This window comes from Salmo salar, chromosome 11, assembly GCF_965601325.2.
Source record: "Salmo salar chromosome 11, fSalSal1, whole genome shotgun sequence".
In the NCBI taxonomy this organism is placed as follows: domain Eukaryota; kingdom Metazoa; phylum Chordata; class Actinopteri; order Salmoniformes; family Salmonidae; genus Salmo; species Salmo salar.
In genome coordinates, this window is record NC_138301.1 from 4,280,358 (window position 1) to 4,301,989 (window position 21,632).

The window sequence follows — 21,632 nt, forward strand, 5'->3', positions numbered from 1 at the left end:
TCACAATCACATGAAATGAAGGAAAACCAGCTCTCTGACCCAGTTCAAGCAACCAGGATGCTTGAATTAGTTCCATTCACAATAACCGAAGCATAGCCAGGGAGTTGGGTGATGATGAGGTAACAGAGGGGTGGGTTAACAGAATGCCACATTTATAATGCACTGAAGATTAATTTAGTATAGAAACCCTGGAGAATGTTTCGAACAACCCCATAACAACAATGTTTAGCCGGTATATTTGTTAAAACAACTAATATACCTATATTTGCACACCACCTGCTGTTTCACTACCAGAAACCACACTTTAAAAATGTGTATTACTAAGTGAATACATTGAAGTATCAGGTGAGTAACGTTAACACTACGTTATCTCCTCAGCACCCATATCCTCATCATCATTATCCTTTGAATGAGTCAGTGCAGCCTGGTCACAGACACTAAATAGACGATATCCTCACACATAAACAAAAATAGAAAGGTAGTCTTGTCGCACTATTCTCTTATATCACACAGCTTATCAACATAATGCAGTTTAACATAGTGCACTTTGTTTTAACACATTTTAAAGGTTTTGCACTCATTCATTTTAGTCTTCCCTGTGGCTCAGTTGGTAGAGCATCGTGTTTGCAACGCCAGCATGGTGTGTGCAATGCCAGGGTTGTGGGTTTGATTCCCACGGGGGGCCAGTACAAAAAAAATGCATGAAATGAAATGTATGCATTCACTACTGTAAGTCGCTCTGGATAAGAGTGTCTGCTAAAATGTTCATCACTGCTTGCTCTATCAGAAAGTAGGATGGCCCTCTGACTAAATGTAGGTCGAAACACTGCGTTTTATTTATAAAGCCCTTTGCAAAAACCCACATTACTAGACATCTTTACTCACCCATAGAAGTAGAAGTTGCCATACCCAATCACAGGGATGGCTAACTGGAAAGTATGTCTGATGCTACAGATTTAGGAAAAACAGCTTTTAGTTTCTTTGCACCTCATGTATGGAACAATCTTCAGAGTTCTCTACCAATGTATTTATTGGTGCATTTCGGGCAGTTCAGAGTGTTGATTGAGGACCTCTGCTGAGGAATGTGCTTGTTTTTTTTATTTGTTGTATTCTCTTTGAATTATTATAAAGTTAGGATTGATGTGATACCCTGTAAGAGCTTTTGTGCACAAGCCCCTTCAGTGTCATAAATGTAAAATATTTGGTAATGTGTCAAGTGTGTGCAGAAGGGAAGAGTATCTTATGGCAGATTAAGTGAAATGCTGCAATTGTGGAGATGAACATGTGCCTGAATTCCTGGAGTGCCATGTTTGGGTGAAAGAGACAGAGGTGGCAAGTTGCGGAGTGTCCAGCATGTCTCCTATCTGGAGGTGTGAGAAGATTGGAAGGAACGAGTGGCGGGGAAGTAATGGTAGGAGAGCCACCACGACCAGTGAAGGTTTCTCATCAACCAAGGGATAGTGAAATGCTACATGTTAAAAAGGTGGAGTTTGTATTATTTATTGCAATGGTCATAAACTGTACAGTACAAGCGGAGAAGTATAAGAAAATTGCAATTATTGTGAACGCAGCTGAACATTTTTGGCGTCTTCATGATTTCAGTGGAATGTTCTGCCATCACAGGAGCCTGAGCCTGTGGAGGGATCTATTTTGGATTGGACTGTATTGAAGATGTGGGATGTTTTTTGTTAGTTGATTTGTCTAATTTTGTATGATGTCGTTTTCCCCCAATACAGAAATGGTTTTTATTTTCACATTTAATACCCCGTCCAGCTGGAGGCGGTAATGCACCATTAACATTGGATACCATCCGCCGTTAAACCCCATTGAAGAAGATACAGATGACCAATCACATTCCCTGTGTATTGCCCCTCGACATCACGTGACTCCTCACCTGGCAACAACTGCTACAACAAATCCAAAACGCTTGACTGGAGTGGGGCTGTCATCGTAAAAGTTTGTTTACCCAGACGTTATCCAAATGTGATTGCGTTTGCATGAAAACATATGATTCGCAGATCCCAGTTGAAGAGAAAATGGTAAAACAGAGCATCCAGATCTTTGCCCGCGTAAAACCCACAAAGAAAACCGCCTCGGTAAGTGCATCGTATTTTGTGCAAGGTTCATTTGGGTCACAACATAGGCTAATTTGTGAAGTAACGCGTTACATCGTGGAGATGAGTTTAACAGTAATTCACTATGCATAGGTCAGCTTGCTTTATCCCTCTGCGGTATCCACATGGTTACTTAGCCAAGCCAGCTACTTAGCTAGCAAACAAGTTACCAGTCAGTCAGAATTGCCTGTTTCTGCTCAACTTCGACTAACATGAATAAAGGCAGGCTAACGTTAGTTAGCTAATTAAGTTGCAAGCTATCATACAATAGGCCTATACTAATAATTATATATTTAATATAAGTAGACATGCACTCATAATTGACTGTAGCGCATATAAAGAAACCACAAGCTACCGGTGGCTGAAAACACAATCATCGCGGGATGAACAAGTGACGAATATTCCGGCCAAGGATGGTCCATTTAAAAATAACTCCTTCCCCCTCGCCCCTTGCCCTGCCAGTGTTTTTTTGTTGTTGTTAATAATAACAAACACATCAATACAGGAAGTACATGTGGGAACAGAAGTGTGTATACTCGCCAGACATCATGAAACGTTATCAGAAGTGTCCACTTAATTTGAGGGCTGAGGGTGTAGTGATGGGCATTCCGGCTCTTTTCAGTGAGCCGGATCGTTTCAGTGAGCCGGCTCGTTCAACTCAGCTCACCAAAAAGAGCCGGCTCTTTTGGCTCCCAAACGGCTCTTTAAAAAAATTGGTTTTGTATTTTTTCAAGTCAAACAGTTTGCGATAGTTTGACTATGATTGGTGTTAAAACAATTCTAATTAAAATATTAAATGAAATCATACTCTACCTTAACCACAATGTATTTAAAAATGCATTGGTTTGTTATGAAAAAGAATGCTATTAAACATTTAAACTTTTTAATGTATATAAACAAAATGCATATAAATCCAACCATTCAAAGCGATTATAGTCTGAACAGCATAATAGAATATTGCACCATATCAAAGAAAAATAAATAACAATGTGCAAAACTGCAGCATCCACTTAAAACATTAAACTGCTCCCTCTTTTCTCTCTCTTCTTTATTGCCATGTTATAACCAGCAGCACACAGCAATGTTGACCATATTTTGCTTTTATGAGAGATTTGCATTCAGAAATACAAGCTGCCTCACTTTCGAAGGGGCTGATGCAGTTTCTTCTCTTAGTAATTATTTGTCCTGTTTTCGAGAAGACCCTCTCAGAGGGATTGGATGTGGCCACTATGCAGTCTCCCTTTCATGACTTTAGTAAGCCGTGGGTAGACAGAGGCCTTGTTCTTCCACCAGCTCAGAGGATCTGCAGATCTTTGGAGGAGGGGCTCCTCCAAATAGGATCAGACCTCCATTATGGCATCTGCTGAGGGATTCCTTCTTGCTGCATCCCCAGTTGCTCTCTCGTCAAACAGCACCCAAACAGCAGACGTTTGTGGCACTACTGCTGGTGCTTCTGCTCCATCTGATCCCTCTTCTTCCTGTTGCCCTAGTGCCTGAGCCAGCTGACTGCTGGGGCTGTCCCTCACTGCTGCTGAGGTTATTCTTTGAAGAGCCTCATCAATCGCTCTGGCATCACTGAAGGCTAACTTCTTAAACCTGGGGTCAAGTGCAGCGGTTTCTGATAGCATGTGATTATATTCCATTCTGTGGCACTTTCTGTCCATTGATGAACATAGGGTGTCCATCAACTCTGTCACATGTCCTGTGGTTACATCTGCTTCTCTCTGGTGGCTGGCTGTGATTCGCTGCAGACCCTTACACAGGAGTATCATTTTTGAGGCTGTCACATAGCTGAAAAGAGAGAACAGTAACTTATTAGTTCAGGTTCATGTTTTGTCTACTGATACTACATTCTCATCTACTGCTCATATACATATAAAATACTGGATTAAATAATGATGTAGTAATAACTGCTTACTACTCTCCACTGATCGCACAGTGACCTGCTCAAAGGGTTCCAGGACTCTGCACACCTCCTCCACCACCTCACATTCCTCTTGGGTCAGAGCGTCAACAGGTGCATTGACAATGGCCAGGGTAGAGATGATTGCATCCTTTGACTCAAGAAAACGCTTCAACAATATAAAATGTTGAATTCCACCTTGTAGTGCAGTCTTGTTTAGTCCTCAGCTCAGGCATCTCCATCTGGCATTGTGTAGACTAGTTTTTCAGCACCTACTGTGCTCCTGTGGAAGTATTCCACAGCTGCTTTCACTTTGTCCACAGTGGGCTTCATCACCTTCAGAGCATCTCTTACAATCAGGTTGATTGTGTGGGCAAGACCTGGATGATGGGTCCATTTTAACATTTTCATGGCTTTGGTTGTGTTAGCTGCATTGTCGCTAACAGAACAGATCACTTTTCAACCTACTTGCCATTCTCTGGCCACTCTCAACAGTTCCTCTGCCAAGTTCTCTGAGGTGTGTCTGTCGCTGAACTCAAAGCAGTCCAGAAGACAGCTAGACATCGAAAAATCTTCAATGAAGTGACATGTAACCGACATGTAAGAAGTGGTTACCCAGCAGTCAGTGGTAAGGCAAACTGCAGTAGCTTTTTGGACTCTTTCCCGCACTGAAGCCTGTGTGCTCTCGTAGAGTTGTGGAATAAGTGCTGTTGAAAGGGTTTTCCTGCTTGGAATTGTGTACATTGGATTTAGACTATTGCTATAATTACTAAAACCTCTGTCCTCCACGATCGAAAATGGATGTAACTCGGTGGCAATCATTTTAGCCAATGCAATATCAATTTGGCCTTGTTTTACTACAGACATGGACTTTGGCATAAACTGGTCCATCAAAGACTGCGTTCCTGTGGGTCGCGGAGTATCCACTCAGTCAAGTAGGCCTACGGAGGTGCTGGCTCCACCACTATCACTAGCAGGCCGCTAGTTTCTCGAAGCTCTGCTACAGCTAGCTTCACAGTTGTGTGCACAGTTCGCATATGCCGGTGTAGGTTGTGCGTAGAACCGGCTTTATATGAGATTTTGTTTTAGAAAATTCTACACTGTGCTCTAACATTGTCTACTTATTAAAATGCATCCAAATGCTACTATGCTTACGACACATTTTACAGCTGTTGTTTTCACAGCTGTCCTTCCTCTCTCTCCTCGGCTGCTAAGTGTGTGACTGTGAGTGAGTTGGCTCGGCACTCCCTCACGCACAGCCCATCTATCTACCTACCTCATCCCCATACAGTATTTATTTATTTATTTATCTTGCTCCTTTGCACCTCAGTATCTCTACCTGCACATTCATCTTCTGCACATCTACCATTCCAGTGTTTAATTGCTATATTGTAATTACTTCGCCGCCATGGCCTATTTATTGCCTTAACTTACCTCATTTGCACTCACTGTATATACACTTTTTGTTTTCTTTTGTTCTACTGTATTATTGACTGTATGTTTTGTTTATTCCATGTGTAACTCTGTATTGTTGTATGTGTTGAATTGCTATGCTTTATCTTGGCCAGGTCGCAGTTGCAAATGAGAACTTGTTCTCATCTAGCCTACCTGGTTAAATAAAGGTAAAATAAAATTGGTTGACACATCATGTTTGCTTGACAGAAACAAAAGGTGAGGGTGTTAGTCTGAGCCGACAGTCAGAACGAATGTGTGTGCGCTTGAGCATTTAGGCCTATATTATTTTATTTATTTTTCTGTTCTTTGAATTATTGAATTTTATTCATTTAAATGTTTTGATATCTTAATTTTTTTATAAATAGATTCGGCTTTTCTGACATGCGAGCCGGCTCCCAACGTTCACCTACAAGAGCAGGTTCTTAGAGCCGACTCGTTCGCGAATGACCCATCACTAATAGGGTGTGTCTGTTAAGTGTTTGGACCGCAACCCTAGAGCTCGATAGTAGTAGGCCGAGCCACATGGCTACCTGGAATGCTTGTTGTTGTCAATCATTTGTGATTGACAAGTGTGTAACTTTATAGCTATATTTCTCCCATTATTATTTAATGTCCAACCCTCCTGGCCTTATTTCATGATGATTCATTGGCTGCCTTTCAAACTCATAAATGACACACCCTCGTCCACTTACCCTCGCCTTGGGCCCGGGGGAATCCCCCCGGCCATATTTTTCGTTGGTTCAAAACATTAGCCAGGCAAGGGAAGTTTGCAACGTAAGCCCCTTAGCCCTCATTTTTTTATGGAGTTTTCCAGTGTACAGTTCTGTTCACTTCGGGGCCTGAAACGCCCCATAATTCAATTCACGATGATTGTACATCCGCTAAATAAAGTCAGCCAAAACTTAAAACGGCAATATGGAGTCAACATACAAGTGTAAGTAAAAACAAATTTAAATAAGTTCGAAATTGTGCTACTAATGCACAAACACGTCTCGTAAAAGTAATGATGTTTTTGTTTCGCTAGCTTTTGGAAATTGTAGAAATAAAACATTTTCCTTCTTCAGAAGTAGCTAGGCAGGCTAATGTTAGACAATTAATTTGCTAGCTATCATACAGTAGGCTTCTATTAATAATAATATAGTTTATATAAGTAGACATGCAATCATAATTGACTGTAGCGCGTATAAAGCACCCACAAGCTACCGGTGGCTGAAAATACTATTGTCATGAACGAGTGACGAATTTCCGGGCAAGGGCGGTCCATTTAAAATGAATTCCTTCCTCCCTCGGCCTTTGCCCTGCAAGTGTAAACTCATCAGATGTCATGATAGGTCATCAGAAGTGTCCACTTAGTTTGAGGGGAGAGGATGTGTCTGTTAAGTGTTTGGAATGCAGCCCTTGGCTCATACAACAATTCTGCCCCCTTTGTAGCTATGACCACACTGTCCTGTTCTATGGTATAGTACGGTATGGGTGTAGCCTAAAAGGTAGGCCTTCAGCTCAGGGTTAGGCTAATCTCTCTAAAAGTCTAGAGACTGTCGACCTAGGCCTGTAGCTAGTACCATTTAGCCTATTATTGCAACTACCCACGGTATTGTGCGCTGTGCATTGAGTAGGCCATCAAACCTCAACCACACAACAAACCTTGCCCTGGATTTGAGTATTCAATGGTCTTCCCCATCAGTGTTCTTCCCTAATCACAAGAGTGCCTTTTATGTCCTTTAGACATTGTGTGTGTGTGTATATTTTGATAAAATACTTTGAATAGAAGTGTGTTTTCATTCCAATAAGTTAGCTAGGCCTATTCGTTTTCTCTTTACATCCTAATTCTGGTATGTCCCATGTTTGTGTCCAAATTCTAGGAAGATTTTAACCCACTTAACCCTACATTTTCACCATCTGTAACGCTTGTCGTCTGTAGAAGAAGGGGACCAAAGCGCAGCGTGGTTAGTGCTCATCATGAATTTATTAAAGATAGAACACTTTAAACAACAAAAAAAACAAGAAACCGACAGCCAAACAGTTCTGTCAGGTGCAAAACACTAAACAGAAATTAACTACCCACAAATCCCAAAGGAAAACAGGCTGCCTAAGTATGACTCCCAATCAGCGACAACAATGTACAGCTGTCCCTGATTGAGAGCCATACCAGGCCAAAACAAAGAAATACAAAGCATAGGGCGACTCTGGGAGCTCCGGACTGTAGGGCGACTCTGGAAGCTCCGGACTGTAGACTGCGTCTCTCTCGGTTCTGGACTGTGGGCCGTCTCTCTACGGGGCACTGTCGCCGGACACTATGGACGAGGCACTGTCGCCGGACACTATGGACGAGGCACTGTCGCCGGACACTCTGGACGAGGCACTGTCGCCGGACACTCTGGACGAGGCACTGTCGCCGGACACTCTGGACGAGGCACTGTCGCCGGACACTCTGGACGAGGCACTGTCGCCGGACACTCTGGACGAGGCACTGTCGCCGGACACTCTGGACGAGGCACTGTCGCCGGACACTCTGGACACCTGGTGCATGGGGCTGGTAGTGTAGGTACCAGACTGGAGACACGCACCCCAAGGCTAGTGCGAGGAGCGGGAACAGGACGTACTGGACTGGGCTGACGCACTGGAAGCCTAGTGCGTGGTGCTGGCTTTGGAGGCGCCAGACTGAAGACACGCACCTCAGGGCTAGTGCGGGGAGCAGGATACACTGGACCGTAGAGGCGCACTGGCGGTCTCGTGCGCAGGACTGGCACCGCCGTACTGGCTGGGTGCCCACTTCCCCCCGGCAAATGCAGGACGCTGGCACCGAGCACACTGGCCTGTGGATACTCGGCCTCGACACCGTGCGCATCACCCCATAGCACGGGGCCTGACCAGTACCGCGCTGCCTCTGGTAAGCACGGGGAGATGGCTTAGGGCTCAACCCTGGCCCTGCCAAACTAACCGTGTGCCCCCCAAAAATGTTTTTGGGGAGGCTGCTCTCAGGTTCCCATAGCTCCCTTCGCTTGTCCTCCCAGATTTGACGTTCCAACTCCCATGTACATCCTTCCCCCCGATGCTCCAAACCACGCTGCTTGGTCTTCTGTTGGTGGGTAGTTCTGTAATGCATGTCGTCTGTAGAAGAAGGGGACCAAAGCGCAGCGTGGTTAGTGCTCATCATGAATTTATTGAAGATAGAACACTTTAAACAAATAAAAACAAGAAACCGACAGCCAAACAGTTCTGTCAGGTGCAAAACACTAAACAGAAATTAACTACCCACAAACCCCAAAGAAAAACAGGCTGCCTAAGTATGACTCCCGATCAGCGACAACGATGTACAGCTGTCCCTGATTGAGAGCCATACCAGGCCAAAACAAAGAAATACAAAGCATAGAAAAAAGGACATAGAATGCCCACCCAAATCACACCCTTACCAAACCTAAATAGAGTCATAAAAAAGGCTCTCTCAGGTCAGGGCGTGACACCATCATTGTAATGGACTAGTTAGCTAGGCCTATTTTGTTGATTAGTGATTAATTTACATTTGTCCCTCAGGTAAAAAGGGCAAGCCTGTAATGAGAACTGACATCTGGTTTTAATTTGGTAAATCTATTCAATTATTTTCTAAAGAAACATTGAACATCTGTAGTCAAATCATAAAAGCAGGTGAGCTGGTTCTGAGCTGGTTCTACTCTGGCTATTTTCTGGTGTTTTTGTGGTGGAAAACATAACACTGTTACCTATAGATAGGCCTAGATAGGCTAGAAATTGATAACAAGTTAAATTTTGGTATTTTGTTGAGCTTGCATTCAACTACCTTTCCATGTTCCACACAACAAGCTTCCATTCGCCCTGTCACAAGAGGAGTTATGGCTGATTTTAAGAATAAGTCATCAACCCTTTCACTTTAAGTGTCCCCTTTTAACCTCTTGAAATGGGAAAACATGTTTATGACAGAAGGTGACATACAGTGCCTTCGGAAATTATTCAGACCCCTTGACTTTTCCCATATTTGTTACGTTACAGCCTTATTCTAAAATTGATTAAATAAAACAATCTACACACAATACCCCAAATCAAAAACAGGTTTTTAGAAATGTTACCAAATGTATAAAAAAATAGAAGACCGATATACCTTATTTACATAAGTATTCAGACCATTGCTATGAGACTTGAAATTGAGCTCAGGTGCATCCTGTTTCCATTGATCATCCTTGAGATGTTTCTAACTGTGATAAATTAATTTGATTGGAGATTTAGAAAGGCACACAACTGTCTGTAAAAGGTCCCACAGTTGACAGTGCATGTCATAGCAAAAACCATACCATGAGGTCGAAGGAATTGTCTGTAGAGCTCAGAGACAGGATTGTGTCAAGGCACAGATCTGGGGAAGGGTACCAAAACAGTTTGCAGCATTGAAGGACTCCAAGAACACAGTGGCCTCCATCATTCTTAAATGTAAGAAGTTTGGAACCATCAAGACTTCCTAGACCTGGCCTCTCGGCCAAACTGAGCAATCGGGGGAGAAGGGCCTTGGTCAGGGAGGTGACCAAGAACCCAATGGTCACTCTGACGGAGCTCTAGAGTTCCTCTGTGGAGATGGGAGAGGACAACCATCTCTGCGGCACTCCACCAATCAGGCCTTTATGGTAGATTGGCCAGATGTAAGCCACTCCTCAGTAAAAGGCACATGATAGCCGGCTTGGAGACTTGTCCCGAACCCACTCCTGTGTTGTCTTGGCTGCGTGCTTCGGGTCATTGTCCTGTTGGAAGGTGAACCTTCGCCCCAGTCTGAGGTCTTGAGCAGGTTTTCATCAACGATCTCTCTGTATGTCGCTGGAGGCTCCTGACTGGGGAGCGTCGCTGGAGGCTCCGGGCTGAGGAGCGTCGCTGGAGGCTCCTGACTGGGGAGCGTCGCTGGAGGCTCCTGACTGGGGAGCGTCGCTGGAGGCTCCTGGCTGGGGAGCGTCGCTGGAGGCTCCTGGCTGGGGAGCGTCGCTGGAGGCTCCTGGCTGGGGAGCGTCACTGGAGGCTCCTGGCTGGGGAGCGTCACTGGAGGCTCCGGGCTGAGGAGCGTCGCTGGAGGCTCCTGACTGGGGAGCGTCGCTGGAGGCTCCGGGCTGAGGAGCGTCGCCGGAGGCTCCGGGCTGAGGAGCGTCGCTGGAGGCTCTGGGCTGTGGAGCGTCACTGGAGGCTCCGGGCTGAGGAGCGTCACTGGAGCCCTCCTGCGTGGAGCTGGGACCGTACTCCCCGGACTGGGAAGACTTACAGGAGACTGGGTGCGCAGAGCAGGCACGAGGCACACTGGGCCGTGGAGGCGCACCGGAGGTTTGGAGCTCAGGGCTGGCACACTCCGTCCTGGCTGGATGGTCCCTGTAGCCCGGCACGGGCGGAGCGCTGGCACAGGGCGAGCTGGGCTGTGCTGGGGGATGAGGGCTGCCGTGCGTAGAGCAGGCGCAGGATAAGCTGGGCCGAGGAGACACACTGGAGGCCAGATGCACTGAGCAGGCACACTCCTTCCTGGCTGAGTGCCAACTCTAGCACGGCAACGCTGCGGAGCCCGTACCGCCGCACCGGACTGTGCGTGCGGATGGGCGAGAGAGTGCACATCACCCCGTAATGCATCGCTCGCCCCTCTGCACGCCTGCTCAGTCGTGCCCTCTCTGCCAGTACCTCCTTCCGGAATCTCGCGTCAAGCTTGGCGCTCGACTCCTTTCTCGGCTCCGGTTTGCTCCACGGCTCCCTCCGAATAGCCCGGGAAGTTAGGTCAGGGTTCCCCCTTTCAAATTCTGTCTCTAACTCAACAAAATGTGGAAAAATACAAGTGGTGTGAATACTTTCTGTATATGATTTAGGCCTAGGTAGTCTCAATAATAAATATTTCCTGACCCAGCAGTCTCAATAAATGTGATTATATTTCCAATTGTTGGATATCCTCACTCTGGCTGGATTCCAACACATTACGTTGCATGCTACCAAAATGTGACTTGCAGGCTTGATGTGGCCTGTAAACCAAGAGTTTCAGACCACTGCATTAGGGTGTAACTAGGCCTTAAAATAATAGCCTAATGGTAATGTAGAGACTCACTTGGTGAAGGCTACAGGACTGAAAAGCCATTGAATACACCAACCATGTCTCTGTTGCTAACAATACAGTTATGGATGGTAATAATTCACTCGAAAGGCAAGGCACACTGGGAAATATGCAAACAAGATCCAATACATTCTCAAGTTGAATTGTATGTTCACTCAACCTAAAATTCAAAGTTGATTGAACATATAATTTAACTTAAGAATGAGGCCTGTGTTGGTTCAGCTATATAAAATATTGAGCGAACTCACAATTGACTCACAATTGTACATTGAATCACCCCCCCCCCCCCGTAATTTATAAATGCCTCATGAGTTAACCTAAACTTTTCCATTGTTTGTTTTTGCCAAGCACTGTGTGACCACAATGCATTTCTATTCTCTGAAATAGCCCTATGTCTATTGTTAACCTCTTACATCTAGACGTTCCGCTAGCGGAACACCTGCTCCAATATCCAATGATGGGCGTGGCGCGAAATACAAACTCCTTTAAAATCCGAAAACTTCCATTTTTCAAACATATGACTATTTTACAGCATTTTAAAGACAAGACTCTCGTTAATCTAACCACACTGTCCGATTTCAAAAAGGCTTTACAGCGAAAGCAAAACATTAGATTTGTCACGTCCTGGCCATTATAAGGTTAATTGGTATTGTAGTTTGGCCAGGACGTGGCAGAGGGTATTTGTTTTATGTGGTTCGGGGTGGTGTTTTGGAAAATAGGGTGTTTGATTTAGTATTTCCGGGTTTTTGGTTTATGGTCTGTGTGTATGTATTTCTATGTGTTATCTAGTTAGTTGTATGTCTATGTTTGGTTAATTGGGGTGGACTTCCAATTGAAGGCAGCTGTGTGGTGTTGCCTTTGATTGGAAGTCCTATATTAGTTGGGTGTGTTTGTTGTCTAATTGTGGGAGAATTGTTGTCTAATTGTGGGAGATTGTCGTCTAATTGTGGGAGATTGTCTTTGGATTGCTGTGTTGCCTTCAAGGCTGTCATTTTGTCGTTCATCGGTTTGCTTATTTTTTGTATACGTGTTTGTTTGGGTTTTTCCTTCTTTTCCGTCAAATAAAGAAGATGAGTATACACATACCTGCTGCGTTTTGGTCCGCCATTTCCAACGACAAGCGTGACAAGATTATGTCAGCAGAGTACCCAGACAGAAATAATCAGACACCCATTTTTCAAGCTAGCATATAATGTCACAAAAAACAAAACCACAGCTAAATGCAGCACTAACCTTTGATGATCTTCATCAGATGACACTCCTAGGACATTATGTTATACAATGCATGCATGTTTTGTTCAATCAAGTTCATATTTATATCAAAAACCAGCTTTTTTACATTAGCAAGTGACGTTCAGAACTAGCATACCTCCCGCAAACATCCGGTGAATTTACTAAATTACTCACGATAAATGTTAACAAAAAACATAACAATTATTTTAAGAATTATAGATACAGAACTCCTCTATGCACTCGATATGTCCGATTTTAAAATAGCTTTTCGGTGAAAGCACATTTTGCAATATTCTCAGTAGATAGCCCAGCCATCACGGCTAGCCATTTAGACACCGACCAAGTTAAGCCCTGACCAAACTCCGATTTACTATTGCAAAAGTTTGATTACCTTTGATGTTCTTCGTCAGAATGCACTCCCAGGACTGCTACTTCAATAACAAATGTTGGTTTGGTCCAAAATAATCCATCGTTATATCCAAATAGCGGCGTTTTGTCCGTGCATTCAAGACACTATCCGAAGTGTAAATAAGGGTCACGAGCATGGCGCAATTCGTGACAAAAGATTTCTAAATATTCTATTACCGTACTTCGAAGCATGTCAACCGCTGTTTAAAATCAATTTCTATGCCATTTTTCTCGTAAAAAAGCGATAATATTCCGACCGGGAATCTGCGTTTAGGTAAACAGACGAAAGAAAACAAGGCATGGGGTCGACGCGGGCACGTGCCTGAGTCTCACAGTACTGTAACCAGCCACTACCCAAACGCGCTACTTTTTTCAACCAGAGCCTGCAAAGCCACGATTCAGCTTTTTGCCGCCTTCTGAGAGCCCATGGGAGCCGTAGGAAGTGTCACGTAACAGCAGAGATCCTCTGTAATGGATAGAGATAATCAAGGAGGGCAAGAAATTGTCAGACAGGGCACTTCCTGCATGGAATCTTCTCAGGTTTTGGCCTGCCAAATGAGTTCTGTTATACTCACAGACACCATTCAAACAGTTTTAGAAACTTTGGAGTGTTTTCTATCCAAAGCTAATAATTATATGCATATTCTAGTTTCTTGGCAGGAGTAATAATCAGATTAAATCGGGTACGTTTTTTATCCGGCTGTGAAAATACTGCCCCCTAGCCATAACAGGTTAACAAGCTAGCCTTGCAAACAACTGTTTAGGCCTAGCTACAATATGTAATGATGTCTGGCAACGCAAGAATAACAAGCTAACACTGTTCTTCTTTCAGGTATACTGTGTGGACAATGAGGAGCCGGCGGGTTCCATACTGGAGTTCCTGGTACCCAAGGACCTGGCTGACGGCTTCATAAACAACAAGAAGGAGACCTACAAGTTCAGGTGAGCATCGGGCGAACACATCACATGCATCATGGATCATGGTATTTCTATTGTCATTAGGCTTAGAACCTAACGGCTCAGGTGTAGGGGCTTAGTTTATGACTTTCAACACGTTTTCTACCACAGCGACATGCTCTTAAGTTGAATGAAAATGCACTTTAGCCGACACTGGTATATGGTTGTCACTGTATGGTCATGCTGGGAAGGATTTAACCACTAGCTCTAACCCTACCCCTGCGTTTAAGCCTATTTCTAAATAGCATTTGCTCATCAATTCCTTCAGGTTGTTAGCGGGATATTCACAGAACTACATAAGGGCAAAGTGTCTGTGCAAAAGCATTTGCCCGGCTACCAAGACTCCTTGGTCTGGCCAAACGCTACGCCACGAACACGGATGTTACTTTCTTCTTCGCAATGAGTCTGGATCTGAGTACCTCCCACGACCCTTCACCGAATGCAAAAAAATATATTTATAGTCCGTCAGATTGGTCCAGAAAACAATGGTTTGGCTTTGAACATTGGCTTTGATACTCTGATTGGGTCGTCTCTAACCAATTGCAAATTACTTTGTTTTGTAAAACGCCCCTCGTCACCACAAACAACTTCAATGATGACAGTCTCAGATTAAAGTATGTAGTGAACGACAGAGCAGCGGAATAATTTAGTGTGTGTAACAGGCAACAAAATCATAGACATACTTCTCTTTTCACATAGGCCTACGTAATGGCAAAGATACAATGTCTGATTCACTGTGGCGGTGAAGGCTGCTGTCCTTATAATACAGGGCAGAGCCCTTCATGCCACGCTTCCAAGCCCTCAATTCACAGTTCTGTAGTCAGCCGTGGCTATTGAGAGGCCTCTTAACCACAACAGCCTTTTAATAGATTGCGAAAGTTCCCTTGCGCCTGTTGGAATAAAATCCCACATAGAAGAGCATTCGGGGCGGACTGCTCCTGATAGATCTTTCCCGTCTTCCCAGGGACATTATTTGGGGTGTGGCAGGCTTTGAAGATGACTTAGCCTAACTATGCCCACTGTTTGGAAAATAATTTAAAGGGGTAAATGAGATTGCTACAATGATTTTGGGACTTTTATATACGTAATATGTTTATTCTTGAATAATATAACTTATAAATACACTGTATAAAGAAAAGTATGTGGACACCCCTTCAAATGAGTGGATTCGGCTATTTCAGCCAGACCTGTTGCTGACAGGTGTATACAATTTTGCACACTGCCATGCAATCTCCATAGACAAACATTTCCAGTAGAATGGCCTTACAGTGACTTTCAATGTGGCACAGTCATAGGATGCCACCTTTCCAACAAGTCAGTTGGTCAAATTTCAGACCTGCTAGAGATGCCCTGGTAAACTGTAAGTGCTGTTTTTGTGAAGTGGAAACATCTAGGAACAACAACAGCTCAGTTGCGAAGTGGTAGCCCCACACAAGGTCACAGAACGCTACTTGCACACTCATCTTCTGCACATCTATCACCCCAGTGTTTAATTTGCCATACTGTAAAAATTTCGCCACTATGGCCTATTTATTGCCTCACCCCCCTTATCCTACCTTATTTGCACACACTGTATATAAACTTTCTCTATTGTATTTATTGACTGTATGTTTGTTTATTCCATGTGTAACTCTGTGTTGTTGCATGTGTCGAACTGCTTTGCTTTATCTTGGCCAGGTCGCAGTTGTAAATGAGAACTTGTTCTCAACTAGCCTACCTGGTTAAATAAACGTGAAATAAAATACAAATAAAATGGGACCGCCGAGTGTTGAAGCGCGTAGTGTGTAAAAATTGTTGTCTTCGGTTGTAACACTTACTACCGAGTTCCAAACTGCCTCTGGAAGCAACATGAGCACAAGAACTGTTCGGCGGGAGCTTCATGAAATGGGTTTCCAAGTCCGAGGAGACCCACACAAGCCTAAGATCACCATGCTCAATGCCAAGCGTCAGCTGGAGTGGTGTAAAGCTTGCCGCCATTGAACTCTGGAGCAGTGGAAACGCGTTCTCTGGAGTGATGAATCACGCTTCACCGTCTGACAGTCTGACGGAGGAATCTGGGTATGGCAGATGCCAGGAAAATGCTACCTGCCCGATTGCATAGTGCCAACTGTAAAGTTTGGTAGAGGAGGAACAATGGTCTGGGGCTGTTTTTCATGGTTTGGGCTTGGCTCCTTAGTTCCAGTGAAAGGAAATCGAATTGCTACAGCATACAATGATATTCTGTGCTTCCAACTTTGTGGCAACAGTTTGGGGAAGGCCCTTTCCAATATCAGCATGACAATGCCCCCGTGCACAAAGCGAGGTCCATACAGAAATTGTTTGTCGAGATCGGTGTGGAAGAACTTGACTGGCCTGCACAGAGCCCTGACCTCAACCCCATTGAACACCTTGGGATGAATTCGAACGCCGACTGCGAGCCAGGCCTAACATCAGTGCCTGACCTCACTAATGTCTTGTGGCTGAATGGAAGCAAGTCCCAACAGAAATGTTCCAACATCTCATGGAAAGCCTTCCCAGATGAGTAGAGGCTGTTATAGCAGCAACAGGGGCACCAACTCCATATTAATGCCCATAATTCTGGAATGAGATGTTCTATGAGCATGTGTCCACATACTTTAAGTAATGTAGAGTACCTTAAGCTTAGTTCAACTGTATGACCTCAAATCATGATTACATCTATAATTTTGATCTCATGGATGGTCAGTTCTTGCATTCATAGCTCTGTCTAAGAATTTTAGAGTGGTTACATTTCTCTATCCCCATCCCTCAGCTGTTTACCAAATCAGTGGCGGGTGACCGATTGCCCCTTTAAGGAGTACGTTCTTCAGTCCACGTTTTGGGTTTATTTAATAAGATATTCGTCTCAAATATTCATCTCAAAATCCTTTTTTTGCTTGTCCTTTGTATTGGCCTACTGGAGATCATGGGCTGGTTTCCTGAACTCCGATTAAGCCTACATTTGGACTAAAAAGCATGCTTAGAGGAGAATCTCTACCGAACATTATTTTCAGTCCAGGCTGTAACCCCGGTCCAAAGTGTTAATTTTCTGTTGTGCATAGAAGTAATGATTTCTCCTCTATTTAAAGTGCAGTGTGTGGAAAGTCCTTTATTTTCCCACTTCCCTTCAGGTTCCAAGAGGTGTTTGATCAAACAGTCAAGCAAGAGGACATATTTGAAGCCATCGCCAAGCCAGTGGCAGACAGGTGAGACACCCTTTAACTTGTTTTAAACTTCAAGGTTAGATAGAGTGAATCTTCTAAATGTTTTGTTCTAATTTCATGCTAACCATTTTAACAAGCTACTGTGTTGGATATCTGACATTCTCGAAGGTAGACCTAATAACTGGACAACCAAAAGAAAACTATCAAAAATTGTAGGCAGGCACTGTTTTGGCAGTGTGAATCCCTATTCGAGTTTTTCAACACAAGTACAGTTGCTTTCTCCATTGTCTGTGGTCCATTCTATTCTAAACTGTGCTGCCCAGTCAAGATTACTACTTAGACTTATAGATACAGGTGACATGTTTAAGGTGGGCCTAACTTCTCCACCAAAAAGAGGTTGAAAACCGATAGCCACTAATGACAGATCTAGGATCAGCTTCCTTTACCTCAAACCCTAAAAAATGAAAGGAAAACTGATCTTGAGACAGTGCTCAGGAACAATGTTCACCTACACACCATTCGTTCACCCCTAGGGCCTCTGTTCAATGTTGCAGCAAGGCCCAGACCACACAGACTTCGCCAGGCATGTTGACTGGTAGCACGTTGCTCTGACAGTAAGCTGAGCTAGTGCGAAGATGGAAATGAAGGGAGGCTGTGATTTTTGGTCCAAACCACAAAGTGGTGAGCTAGCAGATGGGGGTCACACACGCTGCTATCCTGCATGCGATAAGCCTCTCGCCGCAATGCAGCGGGTATCCTTCGCCGAAGCTCATCATAATTTTTGCTCTACTATATGTAGATTTCCCAGTTTTTGGGCTACCCCTCCCTAATTTCTAGTGCTCTAGGGTTGCAAAGGGAGGGTATATTACTGGAAATGTTCTAAGTTTACCAGTAAACCACCATTACTGTGCAATTTGTTTGTTTTTTTCGCGTTGTTTGTAACTTACTTTTTAACTTATTTTGTACATAATGTTGCTGCTTCCGTCACTTATGACCGAAAATAACTTTTGTGATTACTCACCTCGAACTGGACGAAGATTTTTTCTTTAAGGAGTCCGACGCGAAGGATATACTGCTTTCTCGGGAACGGGCCCAAATCCCCATCATTTGCGTGAAGAAAAGACAGAGAAAAGGGGTCGGAGGTTGGGCTGCCTTCTGAGAATTTGTAGGCGAGTGTGTAGACCCCCTCAACCATCAGTCCTTTTAGCCAACGTGCAATCATTGGATAACAAAATGGATGAGCTCTGATCAAGGATATCTTACCAACGGGACATTAAAAACTGTAATATATTATGTTTCACAGAGTTGTGGCTGAATGACGACATGGATAACATACAGTTGGCAGGGTTTTCGTTCCTTCTGCAAGATGGAACAGCTGCGTCCGTTAAGACAAGGGGTGGCAGTCTGTCTGTTTGTTAATAATAGCTGGTGCACAAAATCTAATATTAAGGTTTTGCTCGCCTGAGGTAGAGTATCTCCTGATAGCTGTAGACCACACTATTTACCAAGACTTTTCATCTATATTTTTCGTAGCTGTCTGTTTACCACAACAATCCGATGCTGGCACTAAGACGGCACTCAACAAGCTGTATAGGGCCATAAGCAAACAAGAAATGCTCATCCAGAGGCGGTGCTTCTAGTGGCCAGGGATGTTAATGCATGGAAACTTAAATCCGTTTTAACTCATTTCTACCAGCATGTTAAATGTGCAACCAGAGGGAAAAAAACTCTAGACCACCTTAAATCCACACACAGAGACTCGTACAATGCCCGCCTTCCATTTGGCAAATCTGACCGTAACTCTATCCTCCTGATTTCTGCTTACAAGCAAAAACTAAAGCAGGAAGTACCATTGACTCGCTCAATAAGGAAGTGGTCAGAGGATGCAGATGCTAAGGTACAGGACTGTTTTGCTAACACAGACTGGAATATGTTCCGGGATACTTCCGATGGCATTGAGGAGTACACCACATCAGTCACTGGCTTCATCAATAAGTACATTGATGACGTCATCCCCACAGTGACCGCACATACCCCAACCAGAAGCCACGGATTACAGGCAACATCCGCACTGAGCTAAAGGGTAGAGCTGCCGCTTTCAAGGAGCGGGACTCTAACCCGGACGCTCATAAGAAATCCTGGTAAGCCCTCAGAGGAACCATCAAACAGGCAAAGCGTCACTACAGGGTTATTGAATTGTACTACACCGGCTCCAACGCTCGTGGAATGTGGCAGGGCTTGCAAACTATTACGGACGTCAAATGGAAGTACAGCCGCAAGCTGCCCAGTGACACAAGCCTACCAGACGAGCTAAGTAACTTATATTCTCGCTTCGAGGCAAGCAACACTGAAGCATGCATGAAAGCATCAGCTGTTCCGGATGACTGTGTTATCACACTCTCTGTAGCCGATGTGAATAAGACTTTTTAAACAGGTCAGCATTCACAAAGCCGCAGGGCCAGATGGATTACCAGGACGTGTTCTCTGAGCATGCGCTGACCAACTGGCAAGTGTCTTCACTGACATTTTCAACCTGCCCCTGACCGAGTCTGGAATACCAATATGTTTCAAGCAGACCACCCTGTGCCGAAGGTAACCTGCCTAAATGATTACCGCCCCGTAGCACTCACGTCGGTAGCCATGAAGTGCTTTGAAAGGCTGGTCATGGCTCACATCAACACCATCATCCCAGAAACCCGAGACTCACTCCAATTCTCATACCGCCCCAACAGATCCACATACGACACAATCTGAATCGCACTCCACACTGCCCTTTCCCACCTGGACAAAAGGAACACCAATGTGAGAATGCTGTTCATTGACTGCAGCTCAGCGTTCAACACCATAGTGCCCACAAAGCTCATCACTAAGCTAAGGATCCTGGGACTAAACACCTCCCTCTGCAAATGCATCCTGGACTACCTGATGGGCCTACCCCAGGTGTTGAGGGTAGGTAGCAACAAATCATCTGCCATGCTGATCCTCAGCACTGGGGCCCCTCATAGGTGCGTGCTTAGTTCCCTCCTGTACTCTGTTCACCCACGACTGTGTGGCCAAACACGACTCCAACATTACGTTTGCTGACGACACAGTGGTAGGCCTGATCACCGACAGCGGTGAGATAGCTTATAGGGAGGAGGTCAGAGACCTGGCAGTGTAGTGCCAGGACAACAACCTCTCCCTCAATGTGAGCAAGACAAAGGAGCTGATTGTGGACTACAGAAAAGGCAGGCAGAACAGGCCCAAATTAACATTGATGGGGCTGTAGTGGAGCGGGTTGAGAGTTTCAAGTTCCTTGGTGTCCACCAACAAACTATAATGGTCTAAATACACCAAGACAGTCGTGAAAAGGCTAGACACACCTTTTCCCCCTCAAGAGACTGAAAAGATTTGCCATGGGTCTCCAGATCCTCAAAGTTCTACAGCGGCACCATCGAGAGCATCCTGACCGTTGCATCACCGCCTGTTATGGCAACTGCTCGGCATCTAACCGCAAGGCGCTACAGAGGGTAGTGCGTATGGCCCACTACATCACTGGGGCCAAGCTTCCTGCCATCCAGGACCTATATACTAGGCTGTGTCAGAGAAAATGTTTTTGTCAAAGCTTCCAGTCATAGACTGTTCTTTCTGCTACACCACGGCAAGCGGTACCGGAGTGCCAAGTGTAGGAACAAAGGGCTCCTTAACAGCTTCTACCAGCAAGCCATAAGACTGCTAAACAATTAATCAAATGGCCACCGGACTATTTACATTGACACCGCCCCACCTTTACCCATACCTACAAGTACAAATTACCTCGACTAACCTGTACCCCTGCACTTTGACTCAGTGCCGTTAGCCCCTGTATATAGTCTCGTTATTGTTATTTTATTATTACTTTTTATTTTTTACTTTAGTTTATTTAGTAAATATTTTCTTAACTTGAACTGCATTGTTGGTTAAGGGCTTGTAAGTAAGCATTTCACGGTTCCGCACATGTGACAAATACAATTTGATTTGATATGGAATCATGTAGTAAGCAAAAAAGTGTAAAACAAATCTAAATATATTTTAAATTCTTCAAAGTAGCCTCCCTTTGCCTTGATGACAGCTTTGCACACTTTTGGCATTATCTTAACCAGCTTCACCTGGAATGCTTTTCCAACATTCTTGAAGGAGTTCCCACATATGCTGAGCACTTGTTGCCTGCTTTTCCTTCACTCTGTGGTCCACTCTCCCATCCCACACCATCTTAATTGGGTTGAGGTCGGGTGATTGTGGAGGCCAGGTTATCTGATGCAGCACTCCAAATCAAATCAAATCAAGGTTTATTTGTGACGTGAGCCAAA

The 21,632-nt window shown here is 44.5% G+C and overlaps 1 protein-coding gene across 2 annotated transcripts in view; it reads left to right on the forward strand.

Annotated features, from left to right (window-relative positions):
- Nucleotides 1–1,881: 1,881 nt before the first annotated feature.
- kif6 (kinesin family member 6) overlaps nucleotides 1,882–21,632 on the forward strand; it is a 288,300-nt gene continuing 268,549 nt past the window's right edge. For both annotated transcript variants that reach the window (XM_082957633.1, XM_082957634.1), the window contains exons 1-3: nucleotides 1,882–2,096; nucleotides 14,019–14,128; nucleotides 17,272–17,346. In XM_082957633.1, the coding sequence (XP_082813759.1) occupies nucleotides 1,998–2,096; nucleotides 14,019–14,128; nucleotides 17,272–17,346 (284 nt within the window). In that variant the 5' untranslated portion in view covers nucleotides 1,882–1,997. The remainder of the gene's footprint in view (nucleotides 2,097–14,018; nucleotides 14,129–17,271; nucleotides 17,347–21,632) is intronic.